At 31.7% G+C, this 22,643-nt stretch overlaps 1 protein-coding gene across 1 annotated transcript in view; it reads left to right on the plus strand.

The window, feature by feature from the left end:
- Positions 1 to 22,643, plus strand: part of LOC129806736 (laminin subunit alpha-1) — a 138,152-nt gene that overhangs the window by 13,036 nt on the left and 102,473 nt on the right. The window contains exons 2-3 of the mRNA XM_055855508.1: positions 16,844 to 17,006; positions 17,141 to 17,306. Coding sequence (XP_055711483.1) covers positions 16,844 to 17,006; positions 17,141 to 17,306 — 329 coding nt within the window. The remainder of the gene's footprint in view (positions 1 to 16,843; positions 17,007 to 17,140; positions 17,307 to 22,643) is intronic.

Consider the following 22,643-nt stretch of genomic DNA (forward strand, 5'->3'; position numbering starts at 1 on the left):
TTACACCTTTTGAGGGTAAAATCAACATGAAAAAAGGGTAACTTTAACCCCCAATACACCTAAAAAGGGTAATATTTACACCGATTTCGGATCAATACTGCAGGGTAAAATTAACATTTCCGGAATGTTATTTTAACTTTTTCGGATTTCTCTCAGTGCACATAATAATGTTTTAATTCCTAACGAAATTATTGATGCTAATTAATTAATTTATTTATCTATTACAGTCAACTGATACTGTTCTTTGTAGCTGAACTACAAATATTTATTCTTATTTTCTATTGCCTGTCCTAACTCTAAACTGATAGGAAAAACAAGAAAATAACCAAGAAACTTGTAAGAATGATCCAGCTCATGTTGGATCAAAGTCGATGTCTGTGTTGCCCTTCTATGATTAGCTCCAAAGTGTTTTAACTTCTCAGTCAACTGGCAATCACGGCATCTCTCATTTTCTAAAAAAGAAGGAAAGATGCACTGGAGATACTCCTCCAAAGCGCCATATGCGGAGCTACAAAGGAATAGCACTATGTATATACTTGGGCATATATAGCTTGGCTATGTTTAGCGTGTGGGGTGGTTTCTTGCTCCAGGGTGTTTTAGCGCCGAGCCAATTCATCGTCCACACTTGACCTGTGATTCCATTCTCTGCAGCATTAATTTGATATATACATATACGTACATGAATACATCAACACATTAGTGGCGCTTGAAGATATGACCTACAGTATCCCATTATTAGCTATATAATGTTGACAAATATACACATAATCTTGCATAATGTATCGCGAAGTGAGTTGAGATAATTTATGCAAAATAGGAATCTTTATTGGGTTCTCCTTTTATTTTCATTGGTATAATGCATCTTCCTCTTATTTCTACATCATGAGAGTTTATACGGTGTGATTTTTCTTTTGTATAATCTTCACCATCCAGAAGCGTGAATTGTGCGAAATTCTTCACTGAGAGTGAAACACGTGTTAATTTGCCGAGATTCCGTGTGAATAGCATCTCTTAATGTTACCTGTTTTTTATGTTGTATTCAATTTATAAGTATGCAAATTATTCAGTTGACAGACAAGCAAATAATTTCATTCTTATCTGCAAATAATATGCCTAATCTGCATTAACAACTAACTGCTACAACTGATGATTTCAACAATAATAAAAATTTCACTTAAAGTGTTATTCACACGCCTATAAATATTCAATATACTATAGTTGATATTGGTTCCTTCGCGTCTTTTGATTTATCGAGTCTCTTGAGAGTTTGAAATATTTTTAAACTTTAGAGAATTTGAGAATGCTTTAAGTGTAAAATATTTTGTGGGATTAGATGTTTAATACAATTAGATATTGGGATTTGGGAACATGAAAATGATTCAAATCTAATTTAAGAGATAAATATTCTGCAAAAATAGTTAAAATAATTTTGACCGAAGAAATAGAATGAATGAGGATATTGATAAGAAGATATTGGACAGCGTAAGTACACACTTAATAATGTTTTAATTGCTAACGAAATTATTCATGCTAATTAATTTATTTATTCATCTATAACAATCAACAGTATCAACAGTATAATTTTGTTGCTCAACTAGAATAACTTATTCTTATCTTCTATTGCCTGTCCTAAAAATTCACAACGTTTTGGGATTCATTTATTAAAAATCATTTTCTAAGAAAATAGAGAGGATATAATGTACAATATTTTAGGCTTAATATTTAGAAGTTGTGGGATTGATTTGAAAAATTTATTTCTTCAGAAAAATAGAAATTATTAAAATTTTAAGTAATTATGGACTTTTCTTGACAGTGTGATTGGTTTAAAAAAAATATTACATTAAAAAAGAATAGAATGGACTCAATATCCAATCAACAACGTTTTGGGGTGAGAGAAATCCGAAAAAGTTAAAATAACATTCCGGAAGTGTTAATTTTACCTTGCATTATTGATTCGAATCAGAAATCGGTGTAAATATTATGCTTTTTAGGTATATTATGGGTTAAAGTTACCCTTTTTCATGTTACCCTTTTACACTTAAAAAGGTGTAAAATTAATATAAAGAAATGTTAATATATAGCTTTACACCTAAAAAGTGTTAAAGTTACGAGGAAAAAAAGTTAATCGCACCCCCTTTTTATCTCAGGATTAAGCACTTTACCCACTTTACCTGATTGTGGAATTGATTTAAAAGACATTTTCCTTAGAAAAAAATAGAATGTATTCAATGTTCAGTTGGCAACATTTTGGTATTGATTTTACTTTATTGATTTAAAAAAAAATCGTTTTTTGAGGAAAAAATAGTATGAATGCGATATTTAATTAACAATATTTTGGGATTTGTTTTAAGTGTAATCATGCATCAAGTTTCCTGACAGTCGGATTGATTTACTAAAAAAATCTGTGAACAAAACATTTGAATGGATTCAATATTCAGTTGCCAACTTTTTTGGGATTGATTTTAGTTCATTGTGGTATTGATTTAAGAAAAATCATTTCCTGAGAAAAAAGTAGTAATGGATTTGATATTCAATTAACAATATTTTAGGATTCATTTTGAGTAATTATTCAGATAATCTTACAGTCGGATTGAAATTTAAATTGAATGGATTCAATATTTAACTGGAAACATTTTGGGATTGATTTTACTTCATTATGGTATTGAATTAAGAAAATAGTTTTTTGGGAATGATTAAGAAATCTTGATAAAAGTACCATGTTGGGGCAATCATCTTATTGATGAACCCCTAATTAAAAAAAAAAAAAAGTACCATGTATTAAGGGTATGTATTAGGTATTTGTAAAGGTTTTAGAGGCTTTACAAATTGTGAAATTTATTTTACCCCTTTGTGGTATTGATTAAAAAAGTATTATTAATCTTTAATGTATCAATTGTTATTAAAATCAAAAATAGTATCAATTGCTGATATTTAATTAATCACAGAGACATTTTTACAAAATTTAATCTATAAACGTCCAGAAATCCAACAAATAACGATTATATAGAAGGGTTCTTAACTAAAAGATTTTCTTTAAATACAATATATCTTTGCTACCATTAGCAAGTCTTCGAACTGCTAAAGAAAGGCGATCCTAAGACATGCAACTTCAACAACTATTATAGTTTGTAAGAAATTTATTTAAAAAAAAAAGAATTGCAGAATACATCTGAGAGGTCAATTGTGCTTAAAGTGAATTGTACCAAGATTGGTATGCACTTATATTTCAATTTATGAAAGAGAAACTGCTACAAGACCAAAAAAGTAACACTTCATGGGAAAGTGTTGGATGTACATATAATCTAAGAATTTCTTCTAAAGATATTCTTGGATTGTTTACTGTTTCTTCTAACAGCGTTCTTCTTTCTCCTTTGTATACTATTTTCTTCGATTGAATTGACATTGTACCTCTAAGAGAAATGCTGAGATCTTGTTCTATTGTAGGAAAACCACATTTTTTGTATTTGTTTGAAAAAAAAAAGGAACAAAAAACTGTGTTTCTGGATGTCATTATATTGTAATTATCACTGATAACTTTCTTTTTTTGCTATATGAGAAAGTGGTGAGAAGATGGACAGATTTGAGTTGAAAATAGTTACTAAAATTGCCAAGTTTCCAATGATTTTAGACATGGTACAAATGATGTGAAGAGCGCAACTAAATAAGAGAAGTGTGATGTTTCTAAATAAAACTAAACGTGCAGATGATCCAGTAGCTATGTAATAAAATAAATACGACTTCAACATATCTATTGAATGATTCCACTTCTTAAAGTTTTATCTTGGTACACTAACGGAATTCTTGTAAGATTTGTACATATTTACCATTTTACTTATACAAATAGGAAAAAAAAGGTTGAGGTGCATTTGGAGAGAAATTAATCAATTAACTCAGTCTCTTTTGGACCTTCTAATATCAATATTTACATTTTATCTTGTATTTTATTTTGATTAATTGTGTACATTAAAATATTTGGCACGATGGACAATATTCGTGATTCACATGATTATGTCAGAATTCACCAATGGTTTTTGGTCTTTTTGATCCTTGATATCCTCGATAGCTCGACCAAATGCTACAAGAAGTGCTATTGGTTGAAATTTCCACTCATTCTCATAAAAAAGCGTATTTTTGGTAAATCGTGTGTACAAGATTGTTTCAGCAGCGCGATAATAAACCGCAAATGTGTGTTCATTTATAATGAATGCAATAATACCTGTTGATTTTTTTTTGTATACTGTGTGCAGACAATTTAACCTGAAGTAATAAATTTCTTGAACATAAGAAAGACAGAGAGAGTCAGATAGAGGAATTAACTAACAAAAAAAGATGAGTATAGATGCAAGAGAAGAAAAAGAATTTCATGACAGAAAAGAAATGCCATTATTCATTTAGCCAGTCAGCCACAGAGCCATTATCATAATTTTTAAATGTTCTTTCTTCCTTTTTTTCCGAAGTTATTTTCGGGAACTGCTTTGTTTTTTCTATTTTTACCTTCAAAACTTAAGACTAGGTGAGCATTTTTAGGGTGGATCGAGCGTGTCTGATTGTCTCAAGATACTACCGCAAGGCGTCTTTGGGTGGCCGAGCTTTTATCTTTATACTAAACTGAAGAGCGGAACAAATTTTTTTTTCCGATCACACCGCTTGTCTTACGTTTACGGAATAGTAATGCAGCATTCTTCCGAGATTATGTCAAGTGACAGGTGAAATTAGGAATGCAATACGCGAGAGTAGGGCTTTATACTTTGGGTAACTTTGAAGTTGTATGACGCCTTAGAATTCTCAGATGTGCATTTAACCCTTCAATGACAAATTCTTGCAATTAGAACATACACAATGGGGGCCAAAATAATAGAATCATTTTGCAAAGTTTATATTTTTTTTGAACTTTTGTATTTTTTCCCAATTTATTGATACAATTCTGCAGTAGAAGTCTTCAAATTATTAGAATCATAGAATAAGGGTTGTTTTGGCCGCTAGAGGTCTCTATTTTACATAGAATACGCCAATAGTGAAATTCAGTTCGGCCAAAAAAAAACTGTAAAACTATCATGGTTTCTAAATATGGCTTTATTTAAACTTATCCGATTTATAGACCACATTCTTTAATTTAAATAAAAGTGGTCCTATTGTGTTGTCCAAATCAAATTTCACTACAGTAGACTCTCTCAAATTCGGGCATATAGGACCGAAATGTCAGCCGAATTCCACAGAAATTCGGGCGACAAACTTTTTGAAATGCAACGATTTTTTAATCATGTGCATATAGATATTGAGTTTACACACTCATATATAACGTAAATTGCAGGAAAATCCCTCAATAATGCAAAATCACATCAAAACTAAGACAAACCATGCCAAATTTGAGGATATTTGATTCCTTTCATAATCATAATCAATCTTGAAAAATGACAACAAACTTTTTTCAAATGTAACCGATGCCCGAATTAAAAAGTAGCCCGATCTTAAAAGAGCCGAATTTGCGAGAGTCTACTGTATTCATGTGTTCTGTGAAAAATAGAGACCTCTAGCGGCAAAAATAACACTTATTTGACGTAAGGTAATTATTTAAACATTTCTATGTCAAAATTATTTCAACGAATTGAAATAAACAAAAATGTTCATGGTAAAATAGTGTTCTTTGTGCAGCTGATTCTATTAATATAGCCGCCACTGTACCTAAGTGTTAGGAACATCTTTTCGGGATTTTTTGTTTAACTTTTGACTCTTATTTTAATTTTATATTTTTAAATATTTAAATATTTTTCTCTGTTCTAGGATATGCTTTATAAAGCAATATCTATATGTAGTCAAATAATCATTATTATTGCGTTTTCTGATTCGGCTAGCTTATCAGAATATGCAATAGAAATAAAAAATTATGATACCAAATATGTGGAAAGTGCTGAATAGGATTAATAAGTCAAGAAAAAAATAGTAGCTTTTATCTAATACTGACAAATACAGGAGGAGTTAGGATAGGATTAAGTAGATAGGAGGACAAATCAATTGTATTTGTGTGATATTTTGAGTAATTTATAAATTGGTTTAAATAGAATGTGAATTGACAACCGAAAGTTTTAGGGATTTTTATCTAAATCAAGAGTTCAAATATTTTGCAAAGCATGGGATGTTTTTCCAATCCTTTCAAAGTATCATTTGAATATAAGAGAGAAGAGTGAAATATTTTTAAATAAATACTTTTAAATATGTGTAGCATTACTTTTTGGTTTTGGAGGTTGAAAGCAAAGGTAAGATACCCAGTAGCTGATCGGCCGCAAAGTTTCACAGTAACAGAAAAATCCATGGATTTTTTCTTCTATTTTTCCGCGTGAGTTTCCGGAGAAATAAACGCTAATATTCCTCTTGGCATTCTGCGGAGTTATCAAATTTTTTCGCGTGGATTTCCTTGAAAAAAAAAATGCGAAGTATTTTCTTGTATAAGAGCATTCCATGGAAATTGAAACAAAATTTTCATTGAATATTCCGAGTATATTTTTTTCAGTATGTAATTTTTTTTATTTACCTTTTTATTTAAATGAAAATCTGCATTTGAAACTGTGTGTTTCTTAGAGGCAACATTACAGGCAGGAAATTATTTGCGTCCACCGCCGTCTCAGCGTTGGTGACCAACCTACTCCAGAGCCAAACGGTAGAAATGCTCTTGGTATCTCCTTTTTCTGGTATCTTTCCGGCCAAGACTCTATGGAAGTAAACGCGAAAATTCCGCAATTACTTTTCGCCCTAACGCTATAATTCTTGCGAGCTGGACATACTCAAATGAACGATGGTAGCAATATTTTCAACTCAAAAGTAGAACAACTGAGTGAGTGAGTGTCTGATAGATGAATACTCTGCAAGCTCTAACTTGCCAATTGGCACTAATCGTTCATTTATTTGTGGATGTTTTTTTTTGTGGAAATTTTCTATGAAAATTCCATGTCATTTATAATTAATTTTAGAAATTATTTTGAAGAAAAATATAAAAAAATCCACTGGAAAAGTCGTGGAATTCCGTAATATTAAACCACGGAAGCCTCTAAGGCCGTTGCATGGAAATTTCCACGGAGAATTTTGTGGAAATAAAGAGGATTTCTCCAGGTTTTTAAAGGGCTGACTGCCGATTATACCGCTTATAATCCATAGGAAAAGACGTGGAAATATTCGTCAGAGAAAAGTCCATGGAAACTCGCGGACATTTCTTATTAGACGGTCCTATACAGAGTTCCGCTAACGTTCACGGAACACTAGGAAGAAATTTAGCGTCAAATTCCATCTCGGAAGCTTACGCGGATTTTGAGCGGTAAAATCCAGGCAACTCCACGCGGATTTTTAGCGGTAAAATCAGTGGACTTGGCAGAAATGGCTGCTGGTAATCCAGAGGAATAGTTGTGGCCGTTGGCTATAGGGCTAATGTCAGTGGCCTTTTGCGTGATTTAACAACTCAAGGGAAAAGACATGGAATGGTTTAGAAACAATAAGAAATCTTAGGTTTTCTCTTAAACATTAGCTTTTAGTCTATTCCATTCGACCATCACCGTCGAAGCAACAATTATCAATTGTTTAATAGGTGATAGGAAGTTGATGATCATCTTCAGGACATGCTAGTCTTCCAATTTTGCAGTTTTTTCGATTTTTTTTCAGAAAAGATGTTTGAATATTGAAAATAAATTCTTGTCTAAAAGCATATACTCCTGACCTGACCTTAACCCTTTAACTCTTTCCGGACCACAGCATGGTGCAAGCCAATTTCATCATTTTTTAATCAAAAATATCTAAGCTCAATAATTAATTGAGGTCCTACAAAAAAGATCTTACATTTAGACATCCTTATAGTTTTTAATCATCGACAAGAATAGGATTTTTATCAGTTCTGAATAATTAAAATTCATTGTTTTTCACAGAATATTCATATGCTGCTTTGGGTACTCAGAGTCCCAAAAGAGACGAACGAGTTAAGGACGAGTCGGACACCGGTGTCCCAAAAACGAAAACAATTTTTTTGCTGTAGAAAGTTATTCCGTCCTCTAAATAGTCCGAAAAATTAGTTTTTGTTTTTGGGACACCGGTGTACCATTTGTCCTTAAAGGGTTAATAGTCAAGAGATAAAATTTTTGTTTTAGGAAAAATATAAAAAATTAGTACAATATTAAAGGCTGGCACATTCGAAAAATGTGAGACCAATCTTCCATTAACTGCAGCTCGAACCTAAATTTTGACACATTTTGATTTGATTCACATCCAGAATCTAACAAAAAAATAGGATAAAACAAGCTTACAACTGATTTTATCGGTTTTATAATAAATTTTCAAAAACATTTATAAAACAAATTATCGCTCTGAATTAATCATTTTACTATTTGTCATTAATAACAATTTAAAAATTATTGTTAAGCCTTTGTTAATGTGAGGCTTTCAGGCGCATTTGTTTAGCGCATGCCATCCCTTCGGTGGATTTCATGTGTTTCCCTTTTCAACCGATATGATAGTGATCTTTCTCTGTGAAATCCTATTAAGTCGTTTCTTTTAGATTCTTCCGACACACCCTATCAATTTTTTATTTTGAGTGTGTTAAATTGAATATGTTGTTTTGTGATGGGGAAGAAAAGAAAGACAACACGGTTTTTTTTTCTATTGAGGGAGTTTAGAGTGGATGCTGCGTCTGATAGAAAGGAAAGCAAAAGTAAAAAAAAAGACTTTACGAAATACTCGAATTGAGGAAACGAATTAGTAAAATGTCGTTTAATGGCAATAAAATTTAATACTTTCTCAGTGCGTGTAATTAAATAATTAAGGAATCACAGCTTTATGAATGTTGTACACATGTATATATATTTATCCACTACTCTGTGGAATTTACATAAGATTTTTTTCCCTTCACTTGGAAGACGAAGTGTATTCAATTGGGGGTATTAAGAGTTGCAATTTGAATGAGAATGAGAAATGAAACTGAAGACCATATATGCAACTTAAGCAAACATTGAACAAACTTGCCCGCAATGCATTTCAATTTTCAACATTAATTTATCAAATCGACATCGAGAGCCTATTTACCATATTTGCCAATATACTACTGAAAGCTGGAGCGACACAAGAAGAATACTTAATTGTGAAATATATATACTCATTTTTAGACACTCTTCAAGTTGCTTTGCTCTTTTTTTTTTTCAAATACTCATCACAGAGATCTTCATCAGTGAATTTATGTTCCTGGCCTTTGTGATCTTTTTATACTTTTGTAATGTTACGAGCCAGAAAGAGGAATTGCGGCTGATCTGATGCATTCGTGTCACTTTTTCAAATCTTTGACGCAGCCTCAGTTCAACATCATCATCTTCGGTATATGAGGAGGCGAGTCCAGTATAAATAAAACTTCCGCAAAAATTGATGGTTGATGATTGTTTCACCACAGTCGTTAATGTTTTGTATGAGATTTTTATGAGGAAACCATTCACAAAGGATTTAATGAGCCAATGATGAGGTTAATACTTTCCTAGAATTGAACATATTTTTTAAAAATATAAGAAATAAATTAAAATATTGGTATCTTAGAGGAATTAGTATCAAATTAATAAAGCATTTCTGAAGAAAATCACGTAAAATATATCCAAATGATAGTTTTTTGAAAAGAATTAATTAAAATTCTGAAAGAAAACGCATTGAACGTAGGGTAAGTGTGCCAAATTCCGGCCAGCTTGCAATTTCGGCCACCTTTTTTGACGTTGGAAGAATTCCCGAAGGGCAAGGAACTATGAGAATGAAGGTGGCCGAAATAGGACACGAAAGCTATGTCTATATTTTTATTAATTTTAAAATGTATTAAGAATGATTTTAGAGTAAAAAAAGACGGTAAACTCATTACAAGGTTCCAAGCAACACTCTTTCAAAAGAAAGAATTAAAGAAAATCAATTTGAATTTAAAATATGACATTTCAAACTTAAGGCTTTAACGCTTGCACGCAACTATGCCGAAATTTGACACACTTACCCTATGTGTATAAGATTCTACAAAGTTTTATTTACTTCGCTATCGCTTTCAGTAATCATCATCATTTCCAACCTTTTATCCCTATTAAAGTCGCGGGTTTAGGTTATCTAGGTTAACAGCCCACACCTAGATGTCCTAAGTCCGCTATTTCAATAATTAATTTTAAAAATACTGAAATAATACGAAAAAGTCTAAGGATTACTAATAATTAATACAGTTTCAGTTATAAATATAAAAAAAAAAATAAAAACTCTTATATTGATAGTTTTCTTAGGTTAAAGGCCAATGACAATACAATAGACTCTCTCAAATTCGGGCATTTGGGACCGAAGTGTCACCCGAATTAGAGAGAAATTCGGGCATCAAATTCTTTGAAATGCAACGATTTTTTGATCACCTGCATATTCATATTAATTTTCCATGCTCTTATTAATTATAAATATCATGAAAGCCCCAAAATAATGCAAAATGACATTACAACTGAGACAAAGCAATGCAAATCTGAGCATATTTGCTTCATTCAATATAATCAATCGGACTTGAAAAATGTCAACAAGCTTTTTCCAAATTTAACTGCTGCCTGAATTAAAAAATAGCCCGATGTTAAAGGAGCCGAATTAGCGAGAGTCTACTGTACTACAAATCTCCTAATTCTGAGATAAAGAAAGTTTAAAAATATAGGGTAAATATTCACAAAATTCAAATTGGTCTGTAAAAGTTGAAATTTGTTTATTAAAAAAATTAAATTTATCGATAGAATATTCAATTTGGTTGGTAAAAAAAGATTGGTCATTTACGGGTTTTTAACCGATTCATTACCGATTATGACCAATGCAATCAGGTTGGAAATTTCAAGACCTTTCCAAAAAATCCAAATCTGACCAAATCGATTGAAAAATATATCCTCTAAATTAGTAAAAACCTTTACCTTCAAAAATTCAAGATGGCGATTTTTTTAGGTCTTATATTGGGCGAAATGTTGGCCTAAACCACCTTTAAAACATATCCAGAAACAAAAGAAATCGTATTGAGATATCGTTTTTTATTGGGGTTGCATAAGACTGGAAGTTGATATCTCTTACCGTTTGAGTTCTAGGACAGTAACAAGTTGAAAAAGAGATCGATTGTATAACTGCTCTCTCTTTGACTTCGAGCAGTTACAATACAATTTGACCAGAAAATACAATATATAATTTTGATCAGTAAAAAATTTAAATTTTAACAAAATATATTTAATTTAATTACGAATTCCTGTAAGAAAAACAGCTTATCTTTTTTTGAATTTCCCTGTCAAAATAGCCCGTATTTGTTCTTAGAGTTTCATTTATGTCTCAGGTATATTTTTAAACAATGAAAATTTCATAAAAATCAAAATTTTCATATCCCTTTCTTTCTAAAACGCTTTGTAAGTAAATACGTATCTCACTCTTTCGCACTCAAATTTAATTTGAATTTATTGCGATGATCCTGATGCTCAAAAGAAGGAGAAGAGTTCAAATGATAGGGAGAGACCTATGCAATAATGTTTGGCAAGGAAAGCGATGTGAATTTTGATCTTACCAATTTTTTCCGATCGAAAAGATGTGTAGGAGATAAAAAACGTTAAATTAGATTAACTTGACATTAGATTTAGAAGATGTATCACTTCCATTCCAAAGATTTATTAAAAGATTTTATTTGAGCTTAAAAATTTTAAAGGATTTTTTAATTTAGGGGAAAGTGCCCATGATTTGCACGGTCCTAAGCTTCATAATGACTAAATTTCTCCTGTTTCTGAATAAATATGACTTCGCAATATATTTTAAAAACAGAACGCTTTCCTCCAGTTTTTTTTTTAAATATGGCTGCGATGAGTAATATTTATTGAAAAACATAGGAAAAAATGAGTCATTTGTGACCGTGCAAAGTATAGGCACTTTTCCCTACTTCAATCATGACCAACTTTAAAATTAACGAAGAGTTATATTTTTTCCAATTATTATTTTATTTTGATTTATTTTGATAATTTTTAAGATTAAAAGATAAAATATTACATTTTAAAATAAAAATATTTATCACCTAATTTTTTTTGTATATTTAGAGGTATTAAAATAGTCAAAATTTAATGAAAAGGGTAAGTGCAAGGGGGAGATATTAGGTCCGAAGTGGTGTACAGGTGAAAGTGAAGTGCTTGGAAGTCTTTGGAAGTGGGAGTGTCCGAAAAAGGTCTTCTCTGTCCAATTCTGAATTTTGCAGACATTAAGCTACTTTAGTTCAGATTTTAAATTCGAGCGGCAGTATAAGTCAAAAAAGGGTCTTGACATTTTATAAGTTCTGGTATGATAATAAAATGGAGTAAATAACGCAAAAATTTATTATAACTGGATTATAACTATGGATATCAACTTTCAGAAAACAATTAGTTTTGATATGATATTAAATAAATTTTTTTTTCAAATGCATGATAGTATTTATGGATTACTGACAATTCATTTGCAAACAGAAAAAATAAAAAGTTTTTTTTTATCATTGTTTCCATCTGATTTCTTGAATATATAACTTAGTTAAGATTTTTTTGGCCGAAACTGTACTTCTGAAGTGCTAAATTAATTATTGCACTCGTAGTTTTGGTCTCATACAGACTTTCCAACACAGTTTCAATAAATTAGAAACGATAATAAATTTTTTAGAGACTCTCTTACCCAAAAATAGTTTCACTAGTCTCTTAGAAAATTCATAAAAAGAAATTATGTTGCTCGTAAAACACAGATAATATTAAAATATTGTTAGTATGCAAAAATATCTTCCGCTAAAAATTCAAAATATAAGCAAAATAAAAAAATATACGTGAAAATAAATTCATAAAGACTTTTTTAAGTTTTCTTAATTGGATTTTTAATAATATTAAATAAATTATTGATTTCTAAGTACGAGAACTGCATAAAGTGTAAAAAGTGCTGGAAGTATTGCATCATTTTCGGGAGTAACCCGAAATGCTGGAAGTGTAAAGGCTTTTCCATGCAAATCGTGGAAGTGTCGGAAAGTAGTGTACACATTTTCACTCTAATATCTCCCCCTTGCTTGGGTAACTGGAATTGCAATATCTTTGAAATTAAACTGACCTTATTTCATTGAACTTTTGCCAGCTTTTGCACTTCAACAATCCAAGGAGGAATCCTTCAAGAACACGTATAATCAATAAAGAAAAAAGAAATTGTCTATAATGTTTAAGATTTGCATAAACTAAAAAATATCATTTTCTAGACTTATCTTGTATGATTTTTCTGCATTTAGAGCAGAATCATAAAACCCTCTTCTTTCTAGTGACATGAACATTTGTTGAACTATTCCCACTAGCCGAATTTCTTTATTGGATAATTGTCCTCAGAGTTGTTTCATCAAGAATATTTCATCCAATATAACTGAAGGAGAATGAAATTTCATGATATGAGTGCTCAAGAGTTTAAGTAGTGATAGCATAAGATATTAAATTGATTTCACGGGAAACAGAAAATTTACTTCAAGTGTTTTTGTTTGTTTGACGATCATAACACAAGTATAATGTTATACATTTGATTTCTTTTACCAATTTGACGCACTTCTAAAGACTCGTGGAAAACAAAATTGGAAATTTTAATCTTAAACTGGAGATCCTTATTAATTACTGGAAGCTGTGAAATGAGTAGAAGCATGAAATCTTGACATGATATTGTGTATTTTTGAGTGTCTGATCTCAAGCCAGATGATTTCTTCAACTCTTTTCTCTGTTTTCAACTATGGGATATTCAAGTGTACCGCAAAGGTGAATAGTATCTAAGCATAAACACTGGAGCTTGGCTGCAATTTGTAAATTATATTCTGACATCTTCATGTCTAGCTAACGTAAATAATTTCACAGGCAATGTTCGAGCAGTTTGCGAAGTCTTTTTTTGATTTGCTTACTATTCAACATTAAAGTTTATTGGTAGTTTTCTTTTTAAGTCATGTTTTTCATGCGAAAATACAGTGCGATTTATCGTTGTAACAATTTAGGGAAATGTGGTGCAATTCTGATGTGAATAATTTAGGAAATTTTCCATTAATAATGAATAGCAAGGCCATGTTGCTTTATAAAGTATAATATCAGTCTCCACTTATTGTGAGATATTGTTGTTAAAATTCAAGATCTAAAATGTTTAATACGTTTCAAAATCACAAAAAAGATACACATTAATTAAATAAAAAAGAGATTTTAAATATTGAGCCTTTAAAAATGAATATTTAAATTAGAATAAAGTTAATAAAAAGTTTTCAAAATAAATTTAAAGAAAAACAATCAAATAGAGAAAAAAACAGAGAATACATAAAGGAGTCGACAAAACAGAACAAAATGAACAAAATAGTGCTAGAACTTATTCATTTTTCGATTTGTGTTTTGCAAAACAAGAGTATTTTTAACTCTTCCTTTCATGGCAAAAATCGTAAATCATAAATATATTTCAAAATCAAAAATTGGCAAAAAACGAATTTTAGAATGTTCTGGAGTTACAAACATATGGACAGATAAAAAAAAATGTAAATACGAGAGAGATAAATCATTTAGGGGTATTTTACCGATTCGTTACTGATTCCAAGAACTTTCTAAAAAATCAAAATGGGTTAAAAATTGGCCCTCTGACTAGTTAAACTTTGATCTTCAAAAATAAATGGTGGCGTCTTTTTAGGTCGTCTTAGGGGTCATAGGGGTCTTAGGTGTATTTAGACGAGATGTTCATCTTGTCCACTTTTAAAACATATCCAAAAATAAATAAAAATCTTACAAGCAATTTTCGAAAAACCCGAAAAAGCACTAACTTATCCTTGAGGTGACTTATAGGGGTTCCATCGCAAATTATAAATTCGTATCCCTTATCGTTTGGCCTCTAGTTGGGTTACAAGTTTACGGACAGGAAAGACAGGTCATTTACGGGTACTCTACCTATTTATTACCGATTGTGACCAATGTATCCGGATTGGAAATTTCAAGACTTTTCTAAAAAATCCAAATTTAATCAAATCGGTTGAAAAATGGGCTCTTTAAGGTAGTAAAAACTTTTACCTTCAAAAATCCAAGATGGCGATTTTTTTTAGATTATAGGTGTGTTTGTACAAAATGTTCGCTAGGACCACCTCTAAAACATATCCAATAATAAAAAAATTATAAGAGCTGTGTTCGAAGAAAACTGGAAAACATGATTTGGAAGTGGATGGAAGGGGTGGGCGAAAAAGAAGAAAAAAAACGTCCTGAGATAATGTTTTTTTTAATGGGGGTCACCGAAGACTATAAGCTAAAATATCTTACCGTTTAAGGACAAGAGCGGTGACAAATTGAAAAAAGGCGGATTATATCATCGGTCTCTCTTTAAGTTCGAGCAGTAGTATATGAGCAAGAACAAAACAAAATTCTTTTATAAATTAATTGTTCTTTTTTTATAATTGAAAATTTGTGCACAGGCCATTACAGTCGAATTCCTCAAATTTGAACTCCTTAAATTTGAACGACAGTTGCATTCAAAATGTAAAATACAAGGTTATGTAAAAGAAATTTTGCATGGAGTCTGAATTAGAACTATTTTTCTCTGGTGTTTCCTCAATATTGTCGTATTATATTAATTTCCTCAACAAATTCCACCTATCTAAGAACAAATCCAATTGACAAAATTCGCTAAAGTTATTTTCCTAAATTTACGAAAAGTGAATTTTAGATGAATTCCGTTACGTTTTTGAAAATATTGTTCGAATTTGAGGAGTAAGAAATGTTATCTATACCCCCCAAATGTTTAAATTTGAGGAACTCCAGGGGAGACTGGGGCAAAAAGTCACAAAACGGATATTTTATTTTTTTACAAGCTACTCGAGCGCTTCAAAAATGTCTAATTAGCGCAGTTTTATAGGAAATTTACCGCTCTACAACTTTGTGAAAGTAATTTTCCTCTATTTTGTAAGGAAATACGTTTATCGAGCCAATTTCTAAAAAGTAATTTTGTGACTATTCTCAAAAATGCTGGGGCAAATAGTAGCAGGTATGGGATATTATCACATTTTGATTTACTTTATTACGGGATTCCGTAAATTTCAGTAAAATACCTAAATTACATATTTTCATAGAAAATTTATTCATCTACAGCTTTGTAAAACACCGTTTTCTCTATCTGAGCGAAAAAAGCGCTTTCCAGCTATTTTAGAAAAAAACACACAAAAGACTGCAAATCGTTTGACCAATGCAAACAACAAGCGGTGAGACATGATAATGACGTTTCTTCTCGCCATGAGACATCAGAAATTGCTTCGCTTTTTTGTTACTTTTTGCTCTATGCCTTTTGTTACTTTTTACCCCAAGTGGTCATTTTTAATAAAAGGATTTCTGGAGAGAAGAACTTTTGTGAAATTCTAAAATAGATAGCGGATTCGTATTCAAAAAATTCAAATTATTTAGAAAATATTCACCAGCGCATCAATTTTGGAAAATAAGTAGGTAATAATTGTTATCTTCGGCAAGGAAAATATTTCAAAAATAGGGCTAAAAATTTCGATACTTTTTATTTTCTAAATTCCTTGTTCGAATTCTAAGAAACTTACGACATTGAAGAAGGTCTATGGAGGCTATCTATAGAAAAAAATTTGAGCCGCTATCTTTTTTATCTTGGAAGATATTGAATTTTGAATTTTTTGATTTGTGACTTTTTGCCCCAGTCTCTGCTACTGTATTTCGTAATTCTCTTGTCAAAACAATTGGTTAAAAGATGTCAAAATGGCCGAATGAGCCAGTTCCTCCCCTAACATGATATTAGTAATGCTCTGCGGTGGATTTATGTGAAAACTGATAAAAAATTATACTATCTTTTTACTTTTTAGCCCTTCGACTGCTGGCTGCACTGTCAGAAGAAAATTCAGAGGATGGTGGATTGTGGCCTTCTGTGTTCAATGTCGCCCTTAAGGCATCAATTGCAGTCAACGCAACATGTGGTCAGAATGGACGTGAAGAATACTGCAAACTTGTTGATGCCTATCCACTCCGGTGAGTTCTGCTATCTCTCAATTTATCTGAATTTTTGCATCAATCACGCAACAATTTGATATTTAAAATCTGGCACTTCCTGACTGACACTTGAAGAGTTAATTTAGCAAATTTGGATTTGATGCAATTTCCAGGGCACGAGGCTCTCAGTGTGGCATTTGCGATGCCAAGAGTCCTGACCAGGAGAAGAGGCATCCAATAACCCATGCAATTGATAAGAGTAACAGATGGTGGCAAAGTCCAACAATCAGTTATGGTTCGCAATACGAACAAGTAACAATTACTCTGGATCTTGGACAGGTGAGTGGTAGGTATAGCTGGAAAATATTCTATATTTCAATCACAAAGGGAGTAAGTATTGAGCTCTCTGCACAGAATCACACTCCAATTGACAATTACTTTGTTCGTTGAATTGAGAAATATAAAACCCTGGAAATTTAGTCCCTTCACGGAAGTAAGCATTGGTAGTTTCTGGGAGATGAGGGAGAATTTGAATGCGTCACTTGATGTCTTTTATTGTGTCAATCAATTTACATTGGAAGACCACAATCTCATGCCACAAATTCCAGGTGGTATACTCGTACATTAAAGGAATTTTGATGTTTATGTACATATGCCACCACAAGAAGAAATCGTGATCTGTACGCATAAACCACAAGACTGTCTCGTGGTTGAGAGATGATGGAGTTTAGGGCTAAGAGGATTTGTTTTTACGCGAAGAGTTTTAATGTTTTTCCCTATGTCGAAGGGCATTACATTTTAGTCCATACATAATGGTGTTCACGAAGATATTTTATTTTATAAATTAATTTTAAAAATGTATTTTTTTGTTCCTAAACATTAATTAACGGTTCTGTAGTTCCAATTGTCAGTGAAATAAAAGCTTAACTGACCTTAATGTGAAAGAATAAATTGGAACTGATTTTACTGTTCTCGTGAATAGAAAAATGTTACTGTTCCTGAAAAGTAACATTTATTTCTGAGAACAGTGAAATTTTGCTATGATTGATGATTTTCTGTACTTAAACGCAATTAATATTGAACAAAAAAATCACAAAATTCTCACTGGAAATTTTACTGTTCCTAAAAACAAAAAAAAAATTCTACTGTTCCTGCAAATAGTGCAATTTTACTATTCGCAAGAACAGTAAAATTTCACAGTTCCTTAAAACAGTAACTGTTTTTACCGTTTTGTGAACAGTTATATTCTGTTCCCGTGACCAGCAAATGTTAGTATATCTAAGAACAGAAAATATTTTCCTGTTTCTGTATACAGTCAGTTTTTGCTGTTCCTGAGAACAAAAAAATTTTACTGTACTACTTTTTTGGGAACAGTTAAATTTTAGTTTCTACTGATTTTGCGAACAGCAGGATTTCTCGTGATCATATTGAAATTTTACTTTTCCCGCTAATATGTAATAATTTATAATAACTTGTTCCGAAAAATATAAGGTTTGGATCTTAAATAGTGTAATAAGGGATAATAAAGGTCAAGGTAATTGTTAAAAATGATTTTGAAAAATCATAGTAATTGTGAAAATAAAATTCATTGAAAATTGTTCAAGCCGAACGGACGCAATTTTTACTTAAGATCTGCCAACTGACCGAACCAAACTCAATTTATAACCTTGCTACGTCCCTAACAGTAATGATTCGAAAATCGACTTATTGAGCGTTTCTCGATGAATTTAAGACACTGCTGTCATAAATCGTTTGGTTCGTAATTCTGGTAACTATCACTTTAACTGGCCGAATTAATACGGCGTTTCTTCCTGAAATTCTCTGAATCCGCAATAATAGATCTGAATAGTTGTTTTACTGCTTGAACTCCACGGAGAAAGCAGTATATAATCCCTCGATTTTGTCACCCCCCTCCCACCAAAATTTTCCAACTTCCACCTCCCGGAGACCACTTTTCTCAACAAATCTTGCCGTTTAAGACGATTTCTGAGAAATGTTGTCACGCTGTTTGTCCGTCTGTCCGTCTCTACGTCTGTCCGTCCGTTTGTCGCCAGCTCTAGGCCAAACGGTTAGAGATAGCGACTTGGGACCTGAGAGGGACCCCCTCCCACAAGTCAACCCAAGAATCGTTAGCACGCCCCTCATTTTGCCCCCGACATCTCCCTTACCTTACAAAACCATAATTTTTGGAATTGCTTGAAAACGTGTCGTGTGTTTTTTTTTTCATTTTTAAATTTTTAGAGATTACCCACACAGTAAAAAAATGTGTAAAATTTTAACACTATAATAGTGTGAAATCGGATAAATTAATTATTTAATTAAAATCTGTGTAAAATTTATCACTATTATAGTCATAAAAAAATTTCAACAATGTTTTGTAATTTAAAACTGTTGAAAAATTCTAAAAATTACCACTATTATAGTATGTTTATAGTTTTTCACATTATTATGACCAGTGCACAATAACTTTTGTTTGTAAACATATTTTCAAAATTTTCTATGAGTATGAGCGAGATGACTACATCTAGATCTCACTCACTCTCATTGAAATGTCAAAAACATGTTTACTAAACAAAAGTTATTGTGCGTTGGGCATTATAGTGCGAAAAAATACACAACTTTATGGTATTTTTTGCTATATGATCCAAAATAAACACTATTATAGTTTGATCATAATTTTTCACACTATTATAGTGTGAAGCCTTGTGTATTTCAAACAAAGTTGTTGAATTCTTAAACAAAAGTTGTGTAAAAATTGTTGAATTTCCATTTAAGATATATACTTCAGTCGAGATGCTATTCATTGGGCAAAAGTCATATAGAACATCAAATATTTATATGCATAATAAGTATATCGTGAAGATCCTAGCTTCAGATGTAATTATCTCGCATTGGGGAGGATCCCGAGTACAGGAAAAAAAACATTACAAATGTCTAAAAAGACAAAAAAAACTAAAATAAGTGAAATGAAATGAAAATTCAACAATTTTTGAGTTTTTCACACAAAAATTCAACAATTTTTAAATTCAACAACTTCAAATTCAAAAACTTGATATTCAAAAACTTTAAATTAAACAATTTTAAATTGAACATTTTTTTTTACAAATTGAACACTATAATAGTGGTGTGAAAGATTACACACTATAATAGTGTTAATTTTTTTTTACTGTGCAGGCGGGCATTTGACCATGTGCGAAAATATCGTTGAATCATTCCTAATAACGGTTTTTCAAGGTCAAAGGTTAAAAAAGGCTCTAGAGAGCGCATCCATCAGGCGAATAGGTCATGTTTGGGCTCGTTGGAAAGGTCTTGGAATTTCCAACAAAACTGAACCAGTTCGAATCGGTTTTGAACCGGTGCATAACCGATAACTAACTTTTATACGAAATTTATTTTTATTACTCTTTGAACTGTTTTGTGGAATCTTTTGACTAATTTTGAATCGGTTTAAATTGGGTGAGAACCGGTAAACGGTAAATAATACCGAAAGTACTTTTGAGGTATAGCAACTAAGTCACGAGTTTGAGCAATTCGTAAAGCCTGGGACGCTTTGCCACCAGGTTAGGTAGAGGAAACTAATTTCAAAGGATCAAAAGAAGAAAAATTATTGTTGTTCCCTCTTTGGAGTTCAAGCCAAAAGGAATTCAATGAGACCATGATCCAGTATAATTGTATTAATATTATGGGGTTAATTTCATTTTCATTTTATACATTGAAAAATGAATTACAGCAATGTTGATGGGTTATTGATGGATCTTTTTCTCACACGAGAGGTTTGAAAAATTGAGGGTATTTTTTCAAGAGAGTTTCAAAATATTATTTCAACTAATTGCCTTTTAATTTCCCCAGAACATATTGTTTCACTTTCTCTGTCACTCTATCTCGTTTATTTCCAACACTTGACTGGGTAATGATGGTGAATAAACTTGAGGCTGATGTATCCCACAGTAACAATTATATCTTGGGGAATATTTTCAAGATGATGTGGGGACAATTTATTGGACATTGCAACGAATAACTGACTAGTATTACTAAAGAAAGTCGGATGTTAGATATATTTCATAATTCTAATTTTTTTTAACGTAAAACTTATGGCAAATAACATAGATCACCAGCCCATTTGATTAGTTGCGGCCTCAGAGGTTATTCAATGTAAATAGTTGTTGCAGTTGCGTTCAATGTCTATATTTAATGCATTTTCCACTGAAGACACCCGTTGAGCGTTTTATAGTCGATCGGGAAAACTTTGTCCAGAAGAAAGTGCACATACCGTCTAAAAATAGTTAATGCCAAGAAGGATGAGAACAGAAACATCACAAGTGTATCCAACAAAACAAGATAAGATTGTAGAGGAAAAATAATGTGAAGGTGATTTGGAATTAAACAGCAAAATCAAATGTAATAGGGACGGATTTTGTGTATAATGTTATATGTATTTGGCGTTTGGCATTTTATAAACATATTGGAGGAATATTCTTAGAGAAGTTACAAGCCACAATTCAATGATCTTTCATTTATCATGATGCCTTTTTTATTCCTCACAGACGATCTCGTGCCTTGTTTAACAAGACTGCCGTTTAATTGATGTGCTCTTGGGTGTTTTGAAATGTGATGACACTCAAACTACACAACACCCAATCATTTATCCCTCGTATCTCTGTGTCAAAGAAGTTTTCGAAGAATTTTGTTAGGGAAATATTTTTGTTTTTCTCTTTGTTTGAGCTAAGAAATTTTTTGAAGAATTCCAGCAAGAACTACTTAAAAATATTTTAAAAATTTTATTCATGCAATTGTTTAGAAAATTTAGTTTAGAACATTTCGAAATAGAAATTAGACTTTAATTTTGAACGATAGGGTAAAGTGATACAAGTTGGACATAGTGTTACAATTTGGACAATTCGCCGGTACAAGTTGGACATGGCTTTTTTCTTGATAAATACAGTAAAAAAGGGACAGATAATCCTAACCGGCTTATGTAGGTGAGATTCTTAACGTGAGCTAACTCGGAGTGCATGCAAATTCGATTTAGAGCTGAAGTTGGGAGACGCCATTCAGTTATCTTGAATCAAATTCGTGAAATTATACAAATTTTGTATTTAAACCAAAATATCAAGGATTTGGATGAACTGACAGAAAAGTGTTATATGGGTGAAATGTAGACCAGAATGTTCTCTATAATTTTTCCATAGAACATGATCTCATCAATTACTCAGAAGCCAAGATAATCGAGGTTTTTTGTTTCTTAACTCGTCTTTTCATCCAGAGTGCCCCAAGTAGTCATTTGTTGAACTTCAACTATATCAAAGAATTGTTTTATTTTGTGGGACTTTCCATTTAAAACCCTATTTTAAGTGTCTTGGTGGAGTAGAGGCAGTCAAATTGGCATCTGAGTGATTTCAAAGCATTATTATAGGAAAAATCAATTTTTTCACACTTAAACGGCAAAATCGGAGTGATAGCGTAGTCTGACCGGAAAATGATGTATGGACGAAATGTAGAGACAAATGTCCTCTACAATTATGTCGAAGTAATCATCAAAATCGGTTCAGCGACAGTCGAGATAATTGAGGTTATGTGATATTGAAATTCGTTTTTTGACTGTGGCGCCCCTGGTGTTGGTCCCACGAAGTTCAAATGTTCTAGAAAGTTGTAGTATTTGGTGAGATCTTTCGTTTA

Source organism: Phlebotomus papatasi, chromosome 3, assembly GCF_024763615.1.
Source record: "Phlebotomus papatasi isolate M1 chromosome 3, Ppap_2.1, whole genome shotgun sequence".
Taxonomy (NCBI): domain Eukaryota; kingdom Metazoa; phylum Arthropoda; class Insecta; order Diptera; family Psychodidae; genus Phlebotomus; species Phlebotomus papatasi.